The sequence below is a fragment of the Berghia stephanieae genome, chromosome 4 (assembly GCF_034508935.2).
Source record: "Berghia stephanieae isolate SIO BIC M18660-M18661 chromosome 4, UCSD_Bste_1.3, whole genome shotgun sequence".
NCBI lineage: Eukaryota > Metazoa > Mollusca > Gastropoda > Nudibranchia > Aeolidiidae > Berghia > Berghia stephanieae.
Window position 1 is genome coordinate 38,799,401 of NC_088363.1, and position 25,460 is coordinate 38,824,860.

The 25,460-nt window shown below is 35.1% G+C and overlaps 1 protein-coding gene across 4 annotated transcripts in view; it reads right to left on the bottom strand.

Annotated features, from left to right (window-relative positions):
• Positions 1-641: 641 nt before the first annotated feature.
• Positions 642-25,460, bottom strand: part of LOC144970530 (glycine receptor subunit alphaZ1-like) — a 163,369-nt gene continuing 138,550 nt past the window's right edge. For 3 of the 4 annotated variants that reach the window (XM_078910269.1, XM_078910267.1, XM_078910270.1), the window contains 6 exons: positions 23,668-23,750; positions 22,799-22,933; positions 21,568-21,582; positions 10,271-10,500; positions 3,354-3,557; positions 642-2,163 (listed from right to left, as the gene is read on the bottom strand). In XM_078910269.1, coding sequence (XP_078766395.1) covers positions 1,990-2,163; positions 3,354-3,557; positions 10,271-10,500; positions 21,568-21,582; positions 22,799-22,933; positions 23,668-23,750 — 841 coding nt within the window. In that variant the 3' untranslated portion in view covers positions 642-1,989. The remainder of the gene's footprint in view (positions 2,164-3,353; positions 3,558-10,270; positions 10,501-21,567; positions 21,583-22,798; positions 22,934-23,667; positions 23,751-25,460) is intronic. The other variant, XM_078910268.1, reaches the window with a different exon arrangement.

A 25,460-nucleotide genomic window follows, 5' to 3' on the forward strand; every position in this document is an offset into this window, starting at 1 on the left:
AGAACTCAGGACCTTCCGATCCGATGGCGAGTGTTATACCTCTAGACCGCTTGGCCGCACATAACATATTTTTACCTAGTTGGATGCTTTGCAATTAATAAGAATTGAATTTACAATTTAAAAGTCAATGTATAACATAATAACGATTACAACTTAGTTAGAGAAAGCAATTCATAATCAACGTGTTAAATGCGTATTATAATGTTACATCAATACCTCGAATAGACCCCAACACATCTATCATTTTCATACACTGGTGTTTAATAAATTACAAGTAAAGCTCTAATATATACACGAAACTGAATATTAAAGCAAAGCTTTTACTCCAGTTGGATAATTTCACAATGTCCTTCCAGTTTATGGGTGAAAATTAATATATTTTGTGCCATTATGGGGTAACATGCTGTGGTTTTTAACCAAATACCAAATTAAAACGCCAAACTGACAATTCTGGTTTGGCAAACAATAGTAAAGGCGCAATGAAGAACAATAATGAATAATGTGACAAGTTACGTCATACCTTTCTCGCTTCCGGTTCTAAACCCCTTTGCCAAGAATGTTATTTTCCATATATATATATATATATATATATATATATATATATATATATATATATATATATATATAAATTGTACTACTAGATTGTTTTTCTATATCACTTTATCCCGTATCTTAACAGCGTTCAACAGCAAGGTTATATAAGTCACTCAAACATACATAAACTTATTAACCATAACCTTGAGCTTTGATACATCAAAGAACTAAAACAATTACACAGTGTTACATATGAAAAAGAAACATTTTAAGGGGCTTTTGAAAACAGAATTTAAAAAGATTTCTGCATGCATGCATTAGCATTGCCTCTGAGTGGACATCAAAAGAAGTTCCTGAAAAAGAGGGCCGACTATTCAAAGGATTGCTCATCGATTTTGCGAGTTATATTTAGATTCCTGATGTAAGGTGCACAAAGTGATACAATCACGTGACCTGATTCACCTTTTATTCTCTACTCTGGAGATTGTCTTGAGCTATTATTGATTTCGATGTTCCATAAAAGGGCAACTGCCGCCGTTGTTATGTTTTTTTAAATTCATTTTTTCAAACCAGCGACCAGTTGAGATATAGCCCTTCGGTCTTGTGCCATGACGAAAAAGACGTCTTTTGTAGTTGTTCCATGTGACTATATTATTATTATAGTTAGTGTGTTACTGATGCTTAGATTTTGGTGAGAGAAATGTGCACTTCAAGAGGTCTTCAAGAGGTTGACACTCAAGCGAGTGTTGTGTTACTGGTTCATTTGGGGTGTTGACATAAGGGGACGTGTCATCATTGTTTCAGGAGTTTAGAACCGAAGCGATGAAGATGTGATATCACGGCTATTATTCCCATTTATCTACTTAAATTTTGATGCTTCATACCATAGCCACATACAATTCTGTGGTATTTAATGAACAACCCAACTATAATATTATCACTCAAATTCAAACTCTTACACAACGGTACTAACTATAAAAACGTCTTACACAGATTACAAAGTTACAAAGTGAGCATTCATACAATAATAGGATTGTCATAATATATAGGGTTACGATCATAATAGCTTGACTTTAACAAGAGAGGAGACCCCAACAGCTCAGTTGGTACAGCATTCATTTCACACGTTTAGAGACCTGGATCGATCCCACGCAACATCGATATCTTTATTTTATCTCTCTCTCTCTCTCTCTCTCTCTCTCTCTCTCTCTCTCTCTCTCTCTCCCTTGTCTACCCAGAGAGGATGGTGTAACTTGGTCTGTTGGATTTGGGGAGAAAGTTCTTTGCAACTGACTGGCATCCTATCCAAAGAGTAGCAAGCAAATGTATCATCCGTTCAACGCTATAGAAACCGGGATAAATTCCGATTCTATGGGCCTTTTTATTTTGAAGAACTACTATTTTTTCACACCATTCCAACATGCATAGAGCACATTCATTGATGTTGACCGTTACTCATGATTTCCTGAAGGTGATTGACTGGTCAAGCTCCCAGGTCATATAGAAGATCCAGTAGAATATATTGAAGGCTCCAAAAACAAGAGGAAAGAGAACTCGTGAAAATTTGTCAAGACGCCGCGCCTTGGCTCGACCTATAGTTGTCTTGTTGAACAGACGTTTGGGCTTGCTCTGGAAAAGACAGAAGCAGAAAAAAAAAAGAAATAAAAGATAAGAATATTTCACTTCATGTTTTAGCCTAAAATCCGACTATTGCAAATCGTTTTGAGCGACAGTGTAGTCTTGTCTTGTGGTATGACACTCGCCTGCCTTCGGATGGGAATTTCACGATTCTAGTTGAGTCTTTGGAAAAGGCTCTTCACTGACATTCTCTCACCGAATTCAGGTATAAATGAATCCCTGGCCGTTAACATGGTTGTCTCTGTCCGAAAAGATGATATTCGCCTAACAGGCGTCATGCCTTGTTCTGCATGTTAAGTGTTATTGTTTGCTAGGAACCCATTATGAAGCGCGTTTAGCAAGTTTAGTAGATAGTGCCCTTTACTACAGTACACTTGAATAATTTATATTTGGCCAGAAAACTCGTCTTTCAAATATCGATCGATTTTAATGATACTCATCTTGGCAAAAATCTCCCAAACCTCGGATTTTGCCATTTAAATGACCCCCATCTTGTCAAAAACTCTTAAATCGGAGACCGCACCTCGCGAGATATTCTTTAAGTCGCAGGTTTGATAGTTTTTGCTAAGATGATTCAAGTCCTTGTTAAAAGTTCTCTACTCAAATTTCTTCAGCTTGCTTGTGTGTAGACTGAGTACTTTTCGTTTAATGTTGTGTCTTTGTCGAAAAGTGAATCTTAAATCGACTTACGTGATAAATTTTTTTGTTGGCTTGGGAATCTTAGTAAAGCGCCTTGAGCGCTCTCTAAAAATGCTCATCTTGTGTAAGACGTTTTTTTAAATGTTTATATGAGCTTTTATATAGCGCAATATCTATTAAACGCGTTTTACAAGGGGTCCCTGGCCAACAGCAACACTTAACATGTAGGACAAGACATGACGCCTGTAAAGCGATATTACATTTTTTTTTCGGACAGAGACAACGCTGTCAACGGCCAGGTACTCACTTTACACCTGAGTACAGTGAGAGAATGTGAGTAAAGAGCCTTTTCCAAGGACACAACTATGCGCCGAGCGCGGCTCGATCGAACCCGGGACCTTCCGATCCGAAAGCGAGTGTCTTACCACAAGAACACATAGCCGCACAAATTTTCAATTAGATTGCATGCAAAACAATGTTGACAAAAATAAGACAGCGCTTAACATGTCAGCCATTTTACCCCCATGAAACCCAATTCTTACCTCTTCCTCCGTATCGGGAGCTGACGACGCGCCGTTGTCGTGGTTTTTGTTCATCCCAATGTTGAGTCTGAGACCTCCCTGCGTCTGGTTCACCTGAGTCATGGTGCGCCTTTTCTCTACACGGGCGTTTACATTGACGTAAGCAAATTCTATTAAGGCAGCGAAGACGAAGAACAAGCACATGGCCATCCAGACATCAATGGCCTATTTGAAAAGGGAACATAGAAAAGATTTAATATTATTATGATTAATTGTAATATCATTATCATACACTGTTTGACAATGATGTGGCAAATTTCTATGATTGTTTAACTCTCTCCTTACCAAGCATTTTCAGTATTTTCCCAAAATCGGAGGCTTAACTTGCAGAAAAATTGATTTTTTAAACTCAAACAAGCTGTTTACAAAACAACTTTATATTCTTATTAATTAAATAAAGATCATTCTTCAAAGTGGGTGATGTACAAAATAAATCTGAATAAGAAAAATGTATATTGTATCGTAACAAATGTGACGATTTTGCTGCAGGTGGTAAGGAGAGGGTTAAAGCTATAAAAACTATAAACAACAAATCATTTCAGTGCACGACATATTCAGTCGGAAGGGGAAAATTTTGGATTTGGATTTTTTTTCATGTTATTAAAGAATATGCTCCTCACAGCATTTAAATCTTTATTTGAAGTAACTCGTGTGATTTTTTATGAAGTCAGATTTATGGGAATGGTATCCAGCAACTTTTCTCAAATTTCATACTTTTTCAACTTGACTAGCTGTAAAAATATTTAGAAGTGAATTAAACTTTGATATTTCTCGAAGACGAACAAAAAGCGTTGATATAATCATTTAAGACAAAACTCATTTTTGATAAAAATTGACCTTTTAACTAAACTTGGCGATATCTCAGTTCAAACCTTTTCACCATCCGGCTGATTATTTCATTCACCGTTGAGTTGTTTTTGATGAATCAAATTGATACCACTAGACTTTTGTAAGCACATTGACATTTGTAAAATCTCGCTAGTAGCCTGGTATCAAGCAGCACTTTTAAATATGGGATAATATACTTCATTTACAATTGCGGCTCATTTTGGTGAAGGAAATAATCTCAAGAAAATGAAAAAAAAATTTGTCTTTTTTTACAAAATGTCAAATCAAGGCCATACTTGCATTCTGTTATCAGACCTTCTAATATGTGCACATATCCCTTCATAGAGAAATCTGAATCTGAATAAAACATCAGAATTTGACCTTGAGTGCACAAGAAAATTGTAAATGTGGATTTTATGGGTATCAGTGCAGGATTTATATGCACGTATTTCAATCTTTATTTATAATATATCGAATCTCCAGTCACAGGAAGAAATGAGCGTCATTTAAATACAGAAACATCTGATACACAGGCTGTGTTGGGAATTTAAGTATTTATATGGATATGAATATATTAGGGATGTATGAATATAAAACCAAAATCTTAAAAAGAAACCAGTTTCTTTCGACAGATGCATACATAAATCAATGCCATTGTCATAAAATGTGTGTGTGCGTATGTGTGTGTGAGTGTGTGTATGTGTGTGTGTGATTTTATAAGAGATTTCATTTGTATGAAAATGAGTTTTATCGGCAGACCAGAGCAATGGCATAATTCCAAATTTATGAATATTCACATGACTAGAATGCAGGCTGGACTGGGTTACAATTGACTTGTTTGCTACCTCAAAGCTATACTAATAATACATTCCCGTTATTCATCCCCAAGGGGAAATTTGACTCCATAGTCTATTCCAAAGAAAGACTGGAAAACCCAGGCGCCAGCCGCAGTGCAGCGCCGCCAAGTGAGCTAGGGCGAGGTGACTTGCTCAAGGCCACACAACGAAGGCGGGTAGTCGAACTCGGTATGTTTTGGGTACGAAGCAAAGACCGTACCCCTGAGCCACGCTGTCTATGATTGAATGGCGTAATTCCAAATTTATGAATATTCACAAGGCGTTCGAGACATGACAAGAATGCTGGCTGGACTAGGATACAATTGACTTGTTTGCGACCCGGAAATTATGATGTGTTTATTCTACGCTTTATTATGTTTACATCGTTGTTATGATAAAACGTGTGTCTGAAACCGTGGCAAACAAAAGTAGAATTAGAAATACAAATACAAGATTAATCCACCCCCTCCCCTCCAAAAAATAAATAATAAAAATCAGCATAACTCGACTGGAAATCGAACTTCTGATTACTGGCTAAGATTTCGGATGTTTTGGGGGGTTTTCTTGTTTTTTTCTTTCTACTTTTTTTCTTACTACTTTTTTTCTTGCATTTTTTTCATGAACACCTTTTCTAATTCGTATCTGACACCGGTGCTTCCGTACTCTGGAAAATCCAATATTTCAAAATTTGGCCAGAAAACTCGTCCTTCAAATATCGATAGATTTAAATGACCCTCATCTTAGCAAAAACTGTTAAACCTGGGACCTCGCGAAGGACGAGTTTTCTGGCAAAATGTTTAAATACGGGTTCTTCCAGAGTAGTCCAGAGTGCCTGCTCTCTAATTTGTCAAGCTGGTATCATCATTTGTGTTTCTGTCACTTAAGGTACCTGTAACAGTAGGGTCGCGGGTTCAAACCCCCATCACCGCCGGGAAAATTTTTTATTCTCTATTGTCTTCTGGCACTGTCCTACTCACTTCATCTCTTGTTGTCACTTAAAAGGTTGCACTGTTAGCATATCTCTGCAAAATGTAATTACCAAGAGTATATTTTTCATTTCTTTGTCGAAATATGACCAATGGTTAATTCTGCAAAACAGTTATCCCACCTCTTCTGGAGAAAAAAAATCTGTTGAATATACCGCTGTAGTATCACAATACAGATTGCCAAAACACAGAAAATAAACGTCCTCGTTTAGGCAATTTCAAAGCCTTTATCTTTGTTGGATGATAATAAAAAAACGTGGATAACTTTTTTTTGCTGTGGTTTTTAATCCAATGCTTCATTTTACGTGGATCATTAAATTTTGATTTCAATATATCAAACTCAGATAATTAAATTTGATTCCATAGCCAGTCGGAAAAAATATAGAGATGTGTTTTACAAGTGCTTTTGCTATATTTTTTTGTTTTGTATGTTTGTTGTTTTGTTTTGGTTTTTTTTTTTTTTTGGTTTTTGTTTTGGGGGGGGGGGTTGTTTTGGGGGGGGGGGTTGTTGTATGTTTTGGGGCTCGTTTACTCATTTGTATAATCTGCATTCATTTTTAATAGATTTAAATGTCGGAGAAGATCATGAAGATATTATGGTTATTTATTTATTATCATTTTACTTTCTTACAATAAAGGAATTCTAAAGTGAAAATAGAAATTGATTTGCATCACCATTTCTTGGAGACGGTTGCCTTTTTTTCCTCCTATTTCCTTCCCTTCTCATACTTCCTACCTCCTAAATTCCCCCTCTTTCTTTACTTCTCCTCCTCCTCCTCCTCCTCCTCCTCCTCCTTCTTCTTCTTCTTCTTCTTCTTCTTCTTCTTCTTCTTCTTCTTCTTCTTCTTCTTCTTCTTCTTCTTCTTCTTCTTCTCTTCTTCTTCTTCTTCTTCTTCTTCTTCTTCTTCTTCTTCTTCTTCTTCTTCTTCTTCTTCTTCTTCTTCTTTTTCTTCTTCTGTTCCCTGATTTAACAAAAGGGCCAGAATGGCTATTGTATTTAAAAAAATAACTTTCAGAACAAACATGCAGAATAAAGATTGATAAGAACAATTGTTTCGCTTTACAAATATTGAAACAAGCGGTAATAGTTGACATGGAAATGCAATAAAACTCTATACAGTTTATCTTTTTAAACAATTGTTATGATCATTTTAGACGACACCCATTGTGTATCACGAAGTCTAAATATTTTAGACAATTTTGTGTTTAAAATTAGTAAATTAAACCCTATGATTGTCATTAAATGCCTCTTGTTCTCAAAACTTGTTTAAAGACAAAAATACACATCATTTTTGTGCATCTTTTTGTTTCATGCTGAACTAGCTTTAATTTTATATTTTCAGTGCCAAGCATTTGACAAGGATCTTAAATCAAAGTTGATTTCAAGAATACTTTAGACAAAGTCAAGTTGGTCAATGTTATCTTTCTACTAACTAAAGACTTGTGCATTTCAGGGATTATCTGATCGATAACCTAATCTAAGATTTTTAAAATCTAAAATCTAAGCCAGAAAAGTCATCATTCAAAATATCAACCATGTGATCAAAATGACCCAAATCTTGTCAAAACATCTAAAACCGTGGATTTCCTTGAAGTCCCAGGTTTGAGAGCTTTTGACTAGATGAGGATCATATTAATGTGCGGCTCTGTGGTCTGTGCTGAGAGCTGAAAAAAGTGTATATGAAACAGTGTCAGACAAAAGCAAGAAAGAAAAACCCAAGAAAAAGAAATTGGGGATTTTCTTCTCATATTTTCCTTTTTTTTTTAGTTTTCTCTGTCTACACTTTTCGGAATTTTATCTTATTCAAGTGCATGCTATCTGATTTGGCATTTTAAAATGATCAAATTGCGCATGAAAAATTTTCCTGAGATACAACTGCATATTATGATGATAATAGTGAATGATATTTCAATGATTTTTTTAAAACTTTGGTAATCTTATGATATATAAATCTATTCAATCGGATATCAGGAATGCTTATTTTAATACTAAATAAAGTACAACAAAAAGGAATGTATTCTTTAAACTGATTTATATAATAAAGAAGCTTTTACGCTTAACACCAAATTCATTGTCAAAACTTTTGATTTAGGAATTTGTAGTAGCGAATGGGAATAGCCAAATTTCCAGTAAGCAAAGCCAAGAAAAACTTTAAAAGAAGAAAAACAAACAAGAATGAACAGCCCAAAAGCATGAAATATAAAAACCAGATACATTAGGGAGAAGAATACCAAATCTTATTGATAGCCACAACCTTACAATGACCAAGAAATACATGAAGCAATATTCAGATAGATAAATTGTATAGAAATGTTCAAGAAATGGAATACATCTAATGCCATAAGTTGAACATGTACATTATGCCTTGCAGTGACGACTGGAAATATATTTAATTAAACAAGGATAAAGTGAAGAAATAAACATCTTTTACAGGGCCTTTATCTAAAGGCACAAGTGTGGTCAAATCTAAGTAGATACACATTCAGTTTTGATGCAAACCTTGTGATGGCAACACATTTGATTTATATACAGTTCCTGTTGATTCGTTTTATCAAATATTTATCTGACATGTTGTTAAAAAGTCAAATTTTTGTATTATCTTTAACAACAAAATAAAAATATTTGTATATAAATTGTACATCTGTTCTATTCTTTGCAACAGAAATCATAGACTGGAGTTGAGTTGGGTTTTTAAATTCAATGAACGCATTTTGAACTGTTTTTGGAACATATTTGAGCAAAAACCGACTTCAGAATAATTAATAAAACTCGTCCATAATTGTCCAAATATTTCATGGGTTTTCTTACATTTGGTGCTTTTTGATAGAATGCATTCTCTAATGTCTAATGCATCCAGAATCTAAAATGATTTATATACTTTATTTTATTTTTTGGTATAAAGAGTTTCAAAATATGCATAGCTTTTCTTTTTTATTTCAGATGCGTTGAATCTATTTCAAATCCATGACCATATTACAGCGCCCTCTTTTGGTTACGAGTGTGTGTACTTTGGACTGCAAAGGCATGGTAGTTATTGAAAGTTGACTCTTCTCTTTGTCGATTACATCAGATGTTATCAGAGCAAAGAGGCTGACATTGTAAAGTATCAACTATTATTCATTAATATAACGCAAGCTTTTAAAACATCCAAAATATTGCTCCACATAGGTAGACATAAATGATATTTGAATAACCTTTAGAAATGGCAAAAATAATTAAGAAAAGAAGGCACCAAAGAGTACAGGAAAAGAGAGAGGAGAAAACGTGCCCATGACAAGATGCAACACCAAAGAAACGACCAAGACCCCAGTGAGATACCGTGATTAGGGTGTACACTTGGGCATCGTTGTTGACGAAGTACGCGACATTCAACGCCTGCAGCATTTATAAAATGAGGTAGAGACCAATTCAAAACGGATGTTAAAATATCATGTAAATATTTTGATGTATTTTTTTTTCCTATTGAATTATAAATGTTTTAGAACAGATTTGAACTTATTGATTTCTTGTGTCTTGTAAATGCCTACGGTCTATCAAATGTCTGCCTTTTCGTAAAAAAAAACCCCAACCTATTCAAATGAATGCCAATATGACACAGGGACTTGAATTCCTTTTAATACTTAAATACATTTTGCATAATCCACAAAAAGAACTGGATTCCGGCTTTTTCAATATGAATTATTTGACAATATAAAAACGACAGCAAGCATTTTGTTTTTCCCTCAACGTGTACTTATTTACAGGTCTGATAAACCTATTTTTATGGGCTTGTTATCGTAATAGAATAAGTCTCAAACCAGCGCAAAATAGTGAACATTGCAACAATGTTAAAACAAGCCTATAATTGTGTTCTGTGACAAAGATAAGGGTAATTTAAATCGATCGATATTTCCAAAGTACGGCAGATAACCGTGATAAGCATTCATCGCGATAAAAAAAACGAACAAAAGTAACAAGCCTTTATATAAAATATAACTGGGAAATTGAATATAAGCTTCAATTTAATATACGAAAACAAATAAAACGGACGCTTCGGGTTTTCCCTTTATCAACAAAACAGGATAAATGAAATACTACAGACGAATGAGATAATGTCGTAGTGGCTTTGTTGATTAAGGGGAAACCCGAAACGTGCGTTTTATCTGTTTTAGTATATTAAATTGAAGCTTACATTAAATTTCACATTAGTTTTTTCTTCGAGCTTCGAGCAGCAACATTTACACAAACCTTTATGTAAGAAACTCGAGGTAGATGAGCACGTGCATTGGCGCTCTGGGTTGTCATGGTGAGCACAGTGAGCAGTCCCAGGGAGATGCGTGCAGGGACAGCCTCCACGTCCAGCCAGAAGGAGACCCATGACAGGATCACGATGAGAATGCTGGGCACGTACACTTGGGCAATGTAGTAACCGAAGGTTCGCGCGAGGTAGAACTCAGTTCGAATACACGAGTATTCACCTAGAAAAGTTCAAAGAAAAAGATATAAGGTATGTGACAAGGGATGAGAGTGATGTATCAAATAATAGAATTAATTAGAACTGGATACAATCTTAAATGACGTCTATTTGAAAAAGTAGGTATGTGCTGCTTGAACGGAACGATACAAATGACAAGGTTTTGGATGGAAACACAGCTGTCTGTCTGTTTTGTTTTGTTTTACCTTTTTGTACCGGCTTTGTGGTCTTGTGATGTGACACTCGTCATCTAACCTTTAGATTCCTGGTTAGAGTCAAAAAGACAGTCCTTGAAAAAATTATTTCATTGCATTCTCTCACCACACTCAGGTATACAATGAGTATCTGGGCTGTAACAGCGATGTTTCTTTTCGGTAAAATTAAAATATTGCCTAGCACACGTCATCGTGAAGTTCATTCTAGGAAAAGAAGCCGTTGAAAGGCAATTATACAAAAGAAAATGGAGATGGATAGGGCACACATTGAGGAAACCAAATGACAATATCACAAAGACAGCCCTGCAATGGAATTCATCCGAAAAGAGGACAAAAGGAAGACCACGGTTAACCTGGAAGAGTGACCTTCTGGTATAGCTGGAGAAGTCAAGGATGAGCTGGCAGGAAAGACCAGCTAACGACAGAAGAGGATGGTAAAAATTCATCGGTGGTCCATACCCACTGTGGGATGAGGACTGAAGAAGAAGAAGAAGAGAGTTCATTCTTTATTTAAACTTTAAAAAAACAGAGAAGTAGTAAAGTCAGTGGGAATTCGTGTTGTTGATCAACCAAACCTCATGAACTATGCGCATGAGAGGGGAATTTTTTATCTCCCTTTCTAATTATTCGCAAATCACTGGTAACTGTCTCCAGTCGAATGTTGGGAGAAAGGGGGAATCAGACATTGGCCTTACATACGTTGGGTTTCATCACTGTGCCATCGGAGACATCGATATAATATAGAGACACGAAACTTCTGAAGTGGCAAGAGGGTTTTAAAACTCGACGATGCGTATCTATGTCAGGTCGTGTCAAGTCGGTAATCATTCCTCTGGCTCATAATGTTTATAATATGTAATACAATTAAAATTTGGCACGGGTTTCCCCCGGGCTTTCCATGTATTCATGTGTGATTTTTTCACCCTAAATTATCTCAGACTATAGACTTTTTTGTGTATTTGTACGATTGACATAGCGGGAGGAAATTTACTGGTGTGTATTATATTTAAACACATACCATCAATACACAAATGTATGTTTACCGACTTGACATTGAACGCCCACACACGGAATGTGCCGCTAAATTTCATGACTCCGTCATTTTTAGTTTCCGGTGCCATCATGGAAGATGATGAATAGTTCCCCTTGGTAAGCTCCCCCAGGATTGTCACTGACACAGCCTTGGAAGACTTGTGATAATGGAGAGGCTTTGGATGGGAACAATGCAGACGAAGGGTTTGTACCCGAAACGGTCATTGTCTGTATTGCTCCCATCCGGAGCCTCTCCATTATTTCGTTAGTATTTTAACGATCCTTGGCTTTAGGTAGCCCCTACCGCTCTCTACTTTGGAAGACTTGGACGTTTCTTAATCTTCAGGACTTTCTCCTTAAGCAGTTAACTACCGTAGTTCAGAAAGACGCGTATGTACAAGTTTGGCCAGAAAACTCGTCCTTCAAATATCTTGGAAAAAATACTTGAGCAATATCCATTTAATGTGCTAAAAGCGCTTTCCAAGGGGTCCCCAACCAACAGCAACATTTAACATGTAGAACAAGACATGACACATGTTAGGCGATATTACAATTTTTTCCGACAACGCTGTTAACGGCCAAGTACTCATTTTACATGTGAGTACGATGATAGAATGTTAGTAAAGAGCCGTTTCCATGGACTCAACTATGGGCCGAGCGAGGACCGAACTCAGGACCTTCCTATCCAAAAGCGAGTGTCGGGCCATTAGACCACATAGCTGAACATTCTCCATTATAAGGAAGGGAACCCAAATTCTCATATTTGTTTATTGTTGAGTTTACTTATTTTGATTTGTTGATTGGAAATTCTATGTCTATGTATGAGTTATATTGGCAGCTGCCTAAAAATTAATCTATGATTCTTGAATTATATTTGGGATTATATAATTTTGATTTTCAGCATCATTGTGCGGCTATGACATTCGCTTTCGGTATGGGAAAGTTCTGGGTTCGAGCCTCGCTAGGCGCATAGTTGAGTCCTCGGAAAATGCTCTTTGGTCACATTTTCTCACCGTACTCAGGTGTAAAAGTGAGTACCTGACAGCGTTGTCTCTGTCGGAAAAAAAATTAACAGGCGTAATGTCTAGTTCTATATGTTCCTACGTGTGACTGTTGGTCGGGTAACCGTTGTAAAGTCGTTTATATTATATTATTGCTCTATATAAAAGCTAATTTATAGTACTATCTAGGTCATGCTAACATCACACCGTTTTGAGACGGTGGGCCACGTATTTATGTGGCCATAAGTTTCTGTGAAATTTTCATGTTTTGAAGTTTAATTTAGCTACTTCCTTTTTTATTTTTTTGCCAATAACTTTTAAATGATGTTTCTAGCTAAAGCTAAATAAGTCTTATGACTATCAAGGTTTAAAACATAGTTCCGTCATTAAAAAATTTGTGATCAATATTTTATAGACTTAAACTGTTTTTAATTCTCCGTTAAAATGACAATATTTTCATACATTAAAAAATTTGTGATCAAAATTTTATAGACTTGATTGTTTTTAATTCTCCGTTTGTATACCAATCATTTCCAGAGAGAAGAGAAATTGTATAGATACAGAACAAACAAATTATCCCAAAAGATCAACCTGTGTCGACATCATGAACATTTTTCTTACAATATCAAAAGATATGCCCACAACATTCGGTTGGTACGTGTTTTTGAGTTTGTTTGTATTCCTGTTGAGAAATGAATAGAATATAAGATCTGTAATATCATTTTTAATTCACTGCACTCTGATTGTCCTGGATACATTATTAGGGAATGCTTAAATTCTAACCCCTCCCCCGTACCGGAAATCTGAGATCAAAGTCTGATAATCACATTCTTGTGAAGCCATAATTGACTCGTGACATTGGCGAGCATGCGTTTGAATATTTGGCACCCCTTATTTTGTACTCCCTTCCAAGATATATCAGGGACAGTAATGATGCAGATTTCTGTTTTTTTAAACATTTTACAACGATTCTTTTTAATATGCAGTACTGTAGAATTATATTGCATTGTTTCTTACTGCATTTTTGAGTGGTTGTATATTTGAGGGAAAGTTGCAACGTTGCTGTTAAGAGCTCTGAGCTTGTTAAGATACGGTGTAAGGCAGTATATAAAAACCATATATTATTATTATTATTATTATTATTATTATTATTATTATTATTATTATTATTATTATTATTTAGCCAAGCCCACCCATTCGAGGCAAGCCGATTTTTTGGCTGGGTTATTTATTCTCTTGTACTTTTATTTCTGCTTCGTCTGGTATTGTTTTAGACACAGCTTTTATTGGACCTTGATGTTACACCATTGTCTGCTCTTTTTATCTTTAAATAATAAACAATCCATTGCACTGGTATTTTCTACCAGATCCGTCAGGTTTTGTTTGAATATTTTGACTTTTTGATAGTTTAAAATGAACCACACTAGTTGTGTACATATTTGTGACACTTCGTCACAAAACGGTATTATGTTGGGATGAACCAGATGCTAAAAGTCAATTTAAAGCTAATTTGGTCAATATTTTGAATTGTTGGTATTCTCCGCACTTAATTATAACATTCATTCTCCTATATACTATAAAACATACAAACTCAACGCAAGTCATAGATTTCTGGCTATGAATTCAATTTTCAGCATCTTTATCATCCCGACATAATACCGTTATGAGGCGAGGGGTCACATTTGTGATCAGATCAACAGAAATGTCTGCTCTCTTTTTCTGAAAACAGTAAACAATCCACTGCAGGCTATGTTGTCTTGTGGTATGACACTCGCTTTCGGATCGGAAAGTCCTGGGTTCGAGACTTGCTCGACGCATAGTTGAGTCCTTGGAAAAGGCTCTTTACTCACATTCTCTCGCCGTACTCAGGTGTAAAATTAGTACCTGGCCGTTAACAGCGCTGTCTCTGTCAGAAAAAAAATTGTAATATCGCCTAATAGACGTCATGTCCCGTCTTAGATGTTAAGCGTTGCTGTTGGCCAGGAACCCCTTGTAAAGCAGTTTGAGCACGTTAGTGGATATTGCACTATATAAAAGCTCATTTTATTTTTTTTAAAATTTAATTACACCAAAGTTTTGTAACCACCTCTAAAATGTTGAGCTTTATACAGCGCAATATCCACTACATATGCTCAAAGCGCTTTACAAGGGGTCCCTGGTCAACAGCAACATTTTAACATTTAGGACCGGACATGACGCCTGTTAGGCGATATTACAATTTTCGGACAAAGACAACGCTGTTAACGGCCAGGTACTCATTTTACACCTGAGTACGATCAGAGAACGTGAGTAAAGAGCCTTTTCCAAGGATTTAACTATGCGCCGAGCGCGAGGCTCGAACCCAGGACCTTCCGATCCGAAAGCGAGTGTCAAACCACAAGACCATATAGCCGCCTCCATGGTTAATCATTATATACATATTATCACAAATATATTCGATTCGTTAACATTTATATATCATTACAATTCAATATTTATATAAGGATTGGAGTAACATCTATACAGGAAAACCTTCCTTCGATTCATTTCACTAAAAGGTTTTGAATATGCATGCATAGAGGCAAGCATTAAGTAACATCTCTGCATGATGTTTTACTAAGCGGCGCGCTCCATAGCAAAGATCCTGTAAGCCAATCAAAACAAAGCGATATACACATTCCATAATGACACAGTAAATTAAGCATAGGATATTTGTATACGTGCGAATAGGTTGGACAAAAAACATTTAAACTAAGTACAGAGGAAAAAGCACATATGTTCATTAAAAAAAAAAAAAAAACAAAAAAAAAAAAACATTTGTGACCGCCCCCTCCAGTGATGTCAGAGATTCTTACCGAAGTCTCAGGTTTGAGAGTTTTTGCCAAGATGAGGTTCATTTCAATCGAGTGATATTCGAAGGACGAGTTTTCTGGTAAAAAAAAATAAATAGGAGCCTTCCCACAACACCGCTAGTTAAAGAGTTATATATTTGTAGTTTTTTTTTTCCGCTGTTCTATTTATAGAAGGAACGTTTAGACCCTTGGCATCACTCAAAGGGGAAAGTTACAAAAATGTCAATAATGGATACCTGTGATTATTCCTCCGTACTCTTTAAATATGAATTCAAAATAAGTCATTAAATATAACCCAAGAAAAGAGTATTCCCAAATGATGAATATGAATAAAAGCACATATTAATTTTATGTGTTATCATCATCATCATCATCATCATCATCATCATCATCATCATCATCATCATCATCATCATCATCATCATCAGCATCATCTTTTATATTTTTTATCTGTGAAGTTCTACAATGACCAAGTTAACTGTTCAAGCAATAGAAAAAAATACAGAGGAATATATTATTTGTTTTAGAACCACATTTTCAATAAATACCTCCCTCCGTCGAAATAACAAAAAGGATATTTTAGCCAAAATGAACGAAAAGTTGATTTCAAAAGCCATCATAACAGAATGATAGAGGAAAGAGATAATATTGATAAAAAGCAAAAAACAAATAGTTGCGTGTTATAGCTTTTGTCCACGTGAAATGATTTAGCAATCAAAGATGTCAATTTAATCAATAATCTTTGCTGATACTTCACTGTTTATTTTTCGCTGACACACAACGGGTGTCTCTGGTAACAATATATATATATATATATATATATATATATATATATATATATATATATATATATATATTGAATCATGTTGGATACAAATATAGTACGAATAGTGCTCGACATGTAGCAATGGAGCGAATTATTATTTTAATAATTACGACAATGTTGGAGTCAGTCTACATCGATGTTTCATGCCTTTTCAGCCAACACACAGTCCTGACGATGTCTGAAAAGGCCTGAAACATCGATGTAGACTGACTCCAACATTGTGGTATTTATTAATATATATATATATATATATATATGTGTGTGTGTGTGTGGTTGTGTGTGTGTGTTTGTGTGTGTGTGTGTGTGTGTGTGTGGTGTGTGTGTAAAGAAAATGAATAAGATCAACTCACATTTCGCCCAATACGACCGTTTTGACACTCATGGGGTCTCTTGAGTTGTGCGATATTCTATGATCAAAGACGCCTCGAGTGTCGCAATGGCCGTATTTTTACTCATTTTATAATGCTGATAATTGATAATTTATTGAGCACACTCTGAACTACAGGACTGTACTAGCCAGACTATAAACATTTAAGGTTACACATTGTTTTGTTTGTGATAGTGTGCGCTTGGCTAAGAAGCTCATAACATTGCCATCCGGAAGTATAACGGACCAACACACAAAACGGTGTGTAACCATGAACGTTTATAGTCTGCTTAATACGATTTAGTGAGAATTACTCATAGACGCGGATGGCAAAAAACAAAACACAGACCTGATTGACGTCATCTTCGAACTATCGATACTGATATATCTGTCCGTGGCCTTCGTAAACTCATAGCCTGATACTGACAGTCGCCATCGTTAACTTATTGCCTGACACTGACCAAAAAATTACGTCAAATGACAAGTCTGTCTTTGGCCACAAAAGAAAATAAATCGTGAGTTGTATTCAATAGGTCAACCAATGGTACCACTTGTTCCTTGAGCTCTACTAACGACAACTCACTAGACTGTGCAAAAACCTAAAAAGTGACGTCAAACTATAGGTTCTAATGGGTTCAAGTGTAGCCATCGTTAACATTTCGTCTAACACTCGAACCCTCTAGGACTAGCAGTTTGAGGTTATTTTTTAGGTTTGTGTAGCGTCTAGTGAGTTGTCATTAGTAGGGCTCAAGGAAACAAACATTCATTGGTTCAACTATTGAATACAACTCACGATTTGTTTTCATTTGTGGCAAAAGACTGGTCTTTTGACGTCATTTCTTGTCAGTGTCAGGCTATAACTTTACGATGGCTACGGTTCAAGCGTGGCCTTCGTAAACTCATGGCCTGATACTGACCTACAAATTACGTCAAAATACTAGTCGTTGGCCACAAAATAAAACAAATCGTGAGTTGTATTCAATAGTTCAACCAATGAGAACACTTGTTTCTTTGACCACTACCAAAGACAACTCACTAGGCCGTTCACAAACCTAAATATGACGTCAAAACATGGGTCATACTAGGTCTTAGGTTAGCCATCGATAACTTATAGCCTGACACTAGGACTGTAGCCATCGTTAACTTATAGCCTGACAATGACCAAAAAATTACGTCAAACGACCTATCTTTGGCCACAAAAGAAAACAAATTGTGAGTTGTATTCATTAGGTCAACCAATGGAATCACTTGTTTCCTTGAGCAATACTAACGACAACTCACTGGACGCTGCAAAACCTAAACAACGACGTCAAAATATAAGTCCTGGTGGCTTCTAGCGTAGCCGTCGTTATTATATAGCCTGATACTGAAATCCAAAAGGACTGGCAGTTTGACATCATTATTTGGTTTTTGCACCGCCTAGTGAGTTGTCGTTAGTAGAGCTCATGGAAACAAGTTATTTCATTGGTTGAACTACTGAATACAACTCACGATTTGTTTTCTTTTGTGGCCAAAGACTGGCATTTTGACGTCATTTTTTGGTCAGTATCAAGCCATAACTTTACGAAGGCCACGCTTCTAGTGTCGCTATAAGTTAACGATGGCTACGCTAGGACCCAGTAGGAATTATCTTTTGACGTCATTTTTTAGGTTTATGCAGCGTCTGGTGAGTTGTCATTAGTAGTGCTCAATGAAACTAGGTTGACCTATTGAATTCAAATCACGATTTGTCTCTTTTGTGCCCAATGACTTGTCTTTTGACATAATGTTTTGGTCAGTGTCAGGCTATAAGTTAACGATGGCTACGACCTGTCCCACCTTTCCCACTCGGGCCCAAGTAATGATTACTTTGTCACTAATAATCAATGGATTGACTCAAACAACAAACGCATTCAATCAATGGGGAATGAGATTAGCGGAAGAGTAGCGTCCCTTGATCGGACGTCAATGGCTGAGAAGTTATTTGTAAACAAACCATTATGACTAATAAATTTTGTATTTTTGAGCGGCTTGGCTTGTAGTTGGTTTGTTTACAAATTACTTCTCCGCCGGTGACGTCCAATCAAGGGACGCTACTCTTCCGCTAATCGCATTTCCTATAGCAGGTTTTCTCTGCGTTGTTTGTATAAACAAAGCGACATCCTTTCCTACATTAAATTCCTTGTCTGATTCAGACAAGACGGTCTGAAATTCAAACACTAAAAAAAAAGCAAACGTTTTTGTTGATCTTGATATTAGGGAATGAAGAGATTCTAATACAGCTAATAAACATTCTATTTCAGAATTATTGTATTTCAATCAAAAATGCGTGTGGCCTATATAACATGCATGTTGTATTTCAAGCTTATTATGAACGAGCAAAAACATTTCTAAAAGCAGATGTAGAATGCGATTAATAAAATAAGGATTGCAAGTATAAATATAATAATTTTGTCTCTAATGCCGAGTAAGTAAACAGGCGAAGCATCAATATGGTCACGAGATTTGATGTTTTATGATAAGTAAAAGGCAGGCCTACTTTTTTTTAAATAAAAATGTCACTTGTAAGTCGATAGATAAATCGAAACAACATACATTACAAATGAGTAGTTTCTGGGGTGGCGAGAGAGGGGGGGGGGGGGGCAGGAAAAAATGTTACTCAAAAGAACTTGTCAAAACATAGTGTAATTGTTAAGTTCCTTTTAAAACAAAATTTATTAAGATCTATTTTTTTCCGGAAAAAATGTCAAGTGATTTCATACAAAAATAGCTTGTAAAAACTTGATTGTAGAGAATGTGATCAATCATCAAACGAATTATGTTATTTTTATCCTGTTTTACTCTGTCACATTAGAAAACCCAATCTATAGTTGGAGTAACAATGAATTAAAGAAAACCAGACGTTTAAAAAAACTTTTGCTGATAAAAATATGAACAAAGTCAAAATTCCACGTCACTTAAACAACACATTTCTTGAGAAAAACGACCTGCATGAAGTTGGAGAGATTTAACTTAAATTTTGACAATATTTTAATCATTTAAATGTATTGTAAATAGAAGATAAACTTTTGATTGCAAAACTCAAAGTTGACAAGAAAATTAAGGTTGTTCATACACATCGGGATTTTTTTCATTTACAATGATACACCATTATCACGTGTGTAAATTAGGGAGACACCATTTTACATCAACCGGTTTCTTTTCGTGGAATATTAATATGTGTCACAAGGAATTCGTCACTCGGACAGATCAACAACATGAGATGAAAGTAAACAAATAACTAGATGGTGTAGCCACTTGACTTATCTTGACATTTTAGAAGATAAAAGGTTTGGTAATACACAGACCCATTCTTGATGCAACATGAAATAAAACAAACACAGGCTTCAATTATTGTTTAATAGAGCTCTATTTCAGGATTTTGCACTCCCAAAATTTGAAAATTAATTAAAAATAAATAATAAAAGTAAATTTAAAATTATAGATATTGTTCCAACAGAATAGGGTTCATGAGTAGTGACGTCACTTCCCTCGCAATGACGCTTAGTAACTTAGTAACTGGTTCTAAACTATCGGAACAATGGCGGACGGCCTTATGAAATACTTCTCCGGCGAGCATATAAGTGTATCCAGAGGAGAAAAACATTATGAATCTAATCATGTTTTGACTTTTATACATTCTGATCACATGACATGTGAAAAAGTTCGAGCCGCCAGCATGAAGAATAAAAAGTCCCGATTTTCTTTTTTTTAGAACCAAGCTAGTCGTTGCTCGGCGGACGTGACATCAGACTATTGAATCCTATTGCCATATCAAAAAGAAAACCGCCAAGAGAACAAAACAATTCCACCAACGGATATCTTAAAGATAATGCCAATAAAAAAAGATAGGAAAAATGGGTAACCACCAAAAGTATTATGTCTAGAGATAGGAAAGGCCACAATGGTTATCTCAGAGATCGTAAATTAGATTTGGGCCTCTAGATTTTCAACATCGAGAACTTTGGCAGCTTTACATTCCAACACAAAAAACAACATTGGCTACAATGAAATACACATTCCTTGTCCTATATAAAAGAAATCAATAACAGCTGCTTCGAGCAATACTTAAAATTTAGCAAAAGGTTTTAACTCTCTCCTTACCAACCATTTTCAGGATTGTCCCGAAAATTTCACACCCAACTAGTCTAACACAAAAATAGAATTTTTATTACTCAAACACAATACAGTAAGTTCTTGCGATAAATAACTTCTTTAGCAAAATATGCTCTACAACACACTGTTCATTTTCTTTGATTTTTATGATGTACAAGAGAAATTAAAAATTTTTTAAATGTTGGTTGCATCGTGACGAATCTGACAATTTACCAATAGTTGGTAAGGAGAGGGTTAAAAAGACGAGGTGACATTTTATTGTAAGACTATATTGTACAAAATATATTTAAATGTTGTCATTTTATGGCCTGTTTTGATTGTTACAAAATTATAAACCATCAAATCTCGGGACGTGTATCTAATGGTAATCAGCCATAGCAATTCTTCTAGCTCTAACACGACGGTCCTTATAAGTTCTTGATCAGCCACGATAGGGTCAAAAGTCATAGATAAAAGCCAGCTAAATCCAAAGTTCTATAACATTATGTAATAATATCATTAAGTAATATGGATGGCTAGTTGTTTAAGGTTTTCTGTTATAAGTAAACGTATGTGCTTAAGATAATGAGATGCAGAACTTGCATGAATGATTTTAAAATTTTAACAAAGTCCTTATATGAACCGTTGTTCTGTGGTTAAATTGATTCAAGGACTTAATCACATACCTGGGACGTCGGATACTAAAGGAATGTGAAACGTTGGAATCCTCAGTTTGACATTACATCATCAAAGTATTTTCAGACAGTTTCTATTCTACATAGAGATCAATTATCACCTGAATGATACTGTTCATGTCAAAATCGTCATGAGTGAAGGTGGGCATTAAGATTCAGAAGAATGTGAACATTGCTCCTCACTTTAAAACTGGTTATTTGATCAACCCAAACGATGAAATCTAATTAATGAAATTAACTTTGATACATAGCTTTTCATATAGACAAGAGAACTGGTATTCACAATAAATATTAAAGCGTGATTTTAACAATAGTATTTGGTTTCTAAAAACTATTTAGTTGTCACTAATAATGTAATCTAGATATATGGCATTGTATTTTTTTCTTTTTCAAAAGAAATTCTGTTGTGAAAATATTCTTTGTTACTCTGATGTTTTCAGGGGTAAGCAAAGGCATTCCAACATCGTAATAATTTGAATAAATACCAAGATTACAAGAGATATAAGTAATAGGAATTTATTACATTTAAAGAAGACAACAACTTTGAAAAGTGAGGCACAATGTAAATGTGAAAAATATATAAACAAAGTAATTTAGATGAAGTTATCTTTGGAAATATTGAACCAGTTAATCGCGAGTTTTTCAATATAGTATAAATAGTATATTCATCACTATCCTATCTAAACTTGCCACTCTCAATACCATTCTGAAATGGTCCAAAATTGTGACTCATTGTCTCAATTCGGTAAGTCTCAGGGTGAACCGGGGGCTTAAATTGAATTTTAGGACTAACTCATGAAATCCTATTTAAAAGAATACCCCTTCTCGAAAAATAAGAATGTATTTTTTTGAAGTATGAGTTCTCAAATTTTGGAACTGTATTCGTTTTCACTTTGAATTCGATGTTCATAATTTGGTCCAACCCGACGTGCACATATTTGCAGGTCTGATAACCTAATTCATTATGGGCTCATTGTTGTAATGGAAATCTTAAAAAATGACGCAAAATAATGTCCATTTCAACAATGTTAAACTAGGCCCTTAATTAAGTTCGAATGTCAGACCTGCATATTATGTACATATCAGTCCACCCCTATATCTCATCGAGTCAAGGTTATGGGTCGCAAATATAGGCCATACAGACAGGGATTACTTAACTCTGTTATAATCCAAACATAACAACTGTGATTTCGAACACACAAAATGATGACGTCATAATTACCTGTGCCTTGATAGGTCTGTGTACAATCCACCATCTTGGTGTCTTTAAATTCAAATTGTGGCAACTTGAGATCGGCTCTCTTTATCACCGGGTCTTCGTGCCACTGAAAAACGATGTTCTTGGTACTGTAACTGTCTGGAAGATATATATGAACACAGACTCTTGATTGGAAAAAAGCAAGCTTAATTATACGTATTAACTCTTTTTGGCCAGCTGACGAAAGTTAATATAAAACTAAAAACGCCAAGTCATCTAGAGAGGGGCTATCTAGAGAATGATAAACATTACAAGTCCGGGAATGCTATGCAGTTTTGAAAACCGGTAGGAAATGCTTTATCCTTTTTAATAACTAGTGGAACCCGCCATATTTCAGGGTAAATAAAGACTATTACAAACAGGCATTCGTCCAATTTAAACACAGTTCTACTACTCCATAGTGGACATCAACATATATCGAGATGAATCTGTTTACCCATCAACGACAAACTTGGTCCGGTAATAAAAGTCTGTAGGTGCACACAAATTTATCTGGCGTCAGGGCGGCCAGACGGCGATTCCAAAAAATCAAAAGACCGATCATTATGTCGTAGGAGATTTTCGGACTATTTGAGTTTACCAGTGACTGAATTACAATTGATTTAAAAAGGTTTGCTAGATACTTGTATATCAATCTGAAAAATATAGTTCTATAAGTTTTAGATTCGCCAGTAATGCTGTGCTCGTCGGTAAAAAATTTAACAACGGCTTTACAAACCATTTTGACGCCTAACCCTATTTTTTAAAGAATAAATGGCCGCCATCTTGAAATCTGGGCGCACGGTCATGAAGGATAAAATATTTTAATCTCTTTTACCATTGTTTGTACTTACAACTCTCCATACTGACGTGACAGATCTGTGAGTCGAATGGAAACTTCACCAGGTTCATGTCACAACTCAAGGTCATAGATATCCTGAAGATGCAAGAGAAAATGGCGATATTTTTCTGGTACTTTTTCACTGCAGTTTTAATAATAAATAATAAAAATAAATGGCATTTATGTAGCGATATACCCCGTTGCCGCAGAATCTACGCGCTGTACAGTAATATAAACAAACAATATTACGGTATGACAAGTGTTGATGGAAAAGTGATACGAATTCAATTTAATAACACCAAAATATGATAATAGTATTGCAACTTATGACGTAAAAAGAAAAAAAATTAAGCGAGATTTGAAAGTTGCCAACGAAACCGAGCATCTCACGTGTGATGGGAGAGAGTTTCAAAAATAGGGGGCAGAAAATTGAAAAGGCTGTTCACCTATTTTACGCAAGGTCTTAGGTTTGACAAGGATCGATTGGTCATTGCTTGACCTCATGTTTCTATTGGGGACATAGATGTTTAGAAGGTCTTTAATATAAGAGGGACTGTTAGCTTTGCTATTAAATAACAATTAGTAATCTTGTTGTTTCCTACTTCATTATAATTCAGATTAAAATATTGTCAATTTAATTTGCTATTCTTCGAGTGAGGAGAATTGAACCCAAAAATGGTTTTGTTCATACTTTGTTTATTTCTAGAACTTTTTAAAGTAAGATTATGAACATTTTTATGACTTTTCCTTGATCTCCGATCTTAGACACGCGGATATCATTTTAATACCAAGAGATTTTATCTCACATAACTGCTCTGTTAAACAAGGTATATATAATGCTTTAGTTTCAATACTTTATTAACTCCATTGCCAAACCATGTTACAATTAACACAAAGTTGAGTTTAATTGAAGGCTGGTTTTCCAAAACTCGTTTAGTCGATTTGTCTACTTTTTGAGATTTTCCATCCATGAGATAAATTAATTGAAATTTCAACTTTATTTTAAGCATCAATTGGCACAAGACTTTCCTTAGATTTGCGTGAATTTAAAGGTTAAATGTAATAAAATAACAAACCGAATGAGACGTTTTAAGGGAAATAATCCTCAATATTTCAAAATAGGAAAAAAACGGAGTTAGGGAGTTTTGGAAAACCACTCTTCAAATGTATAAACCATATATATATATATATATATATATATATATATATATATATATATATATATATAATATTTTAAAAAATTATATATATATATATATATATATATATATATATACATATATATATATATATATATATATATATATATATATATATATATATATATTTGCAGGTATGGCATCCGAAGTAACTTATAGGCCTAGTTTAACATTGTTGTAATGGACAAAATTTTACGTCATTTAAAAAAAAATTTCCATTACAGCAATGAGCCCGTAAGGAATTGGGTTATCAGACCTGCAACTGTGCACGTGCACGTCGGCTTTTACAGACAACACCTTTTCATATAAAAGACTGGAGGCAGTGGAAATGTGGTTTTACAGAAGAATGATGAGGGTGTCATGGATGGAAAGGAAAAGAAATGAAGAAATTTTAGAAATGGCAAACAGAAAAAGATCACTGATAACAAAAATCATCAAACGCCAAATGGAATTTTTAGGACACATTATCCGCCACCCTGGTTTGGAAATACTCGCCTTGACTGGAAAGATGAATGGAAAAAGAATAAGAGGAAGACAAAGAATAACGTATTTGAAAGGGATAAGAACTTGGACAGATGAAGCTGAGAAAGGTGGCGCTGCTTTAATA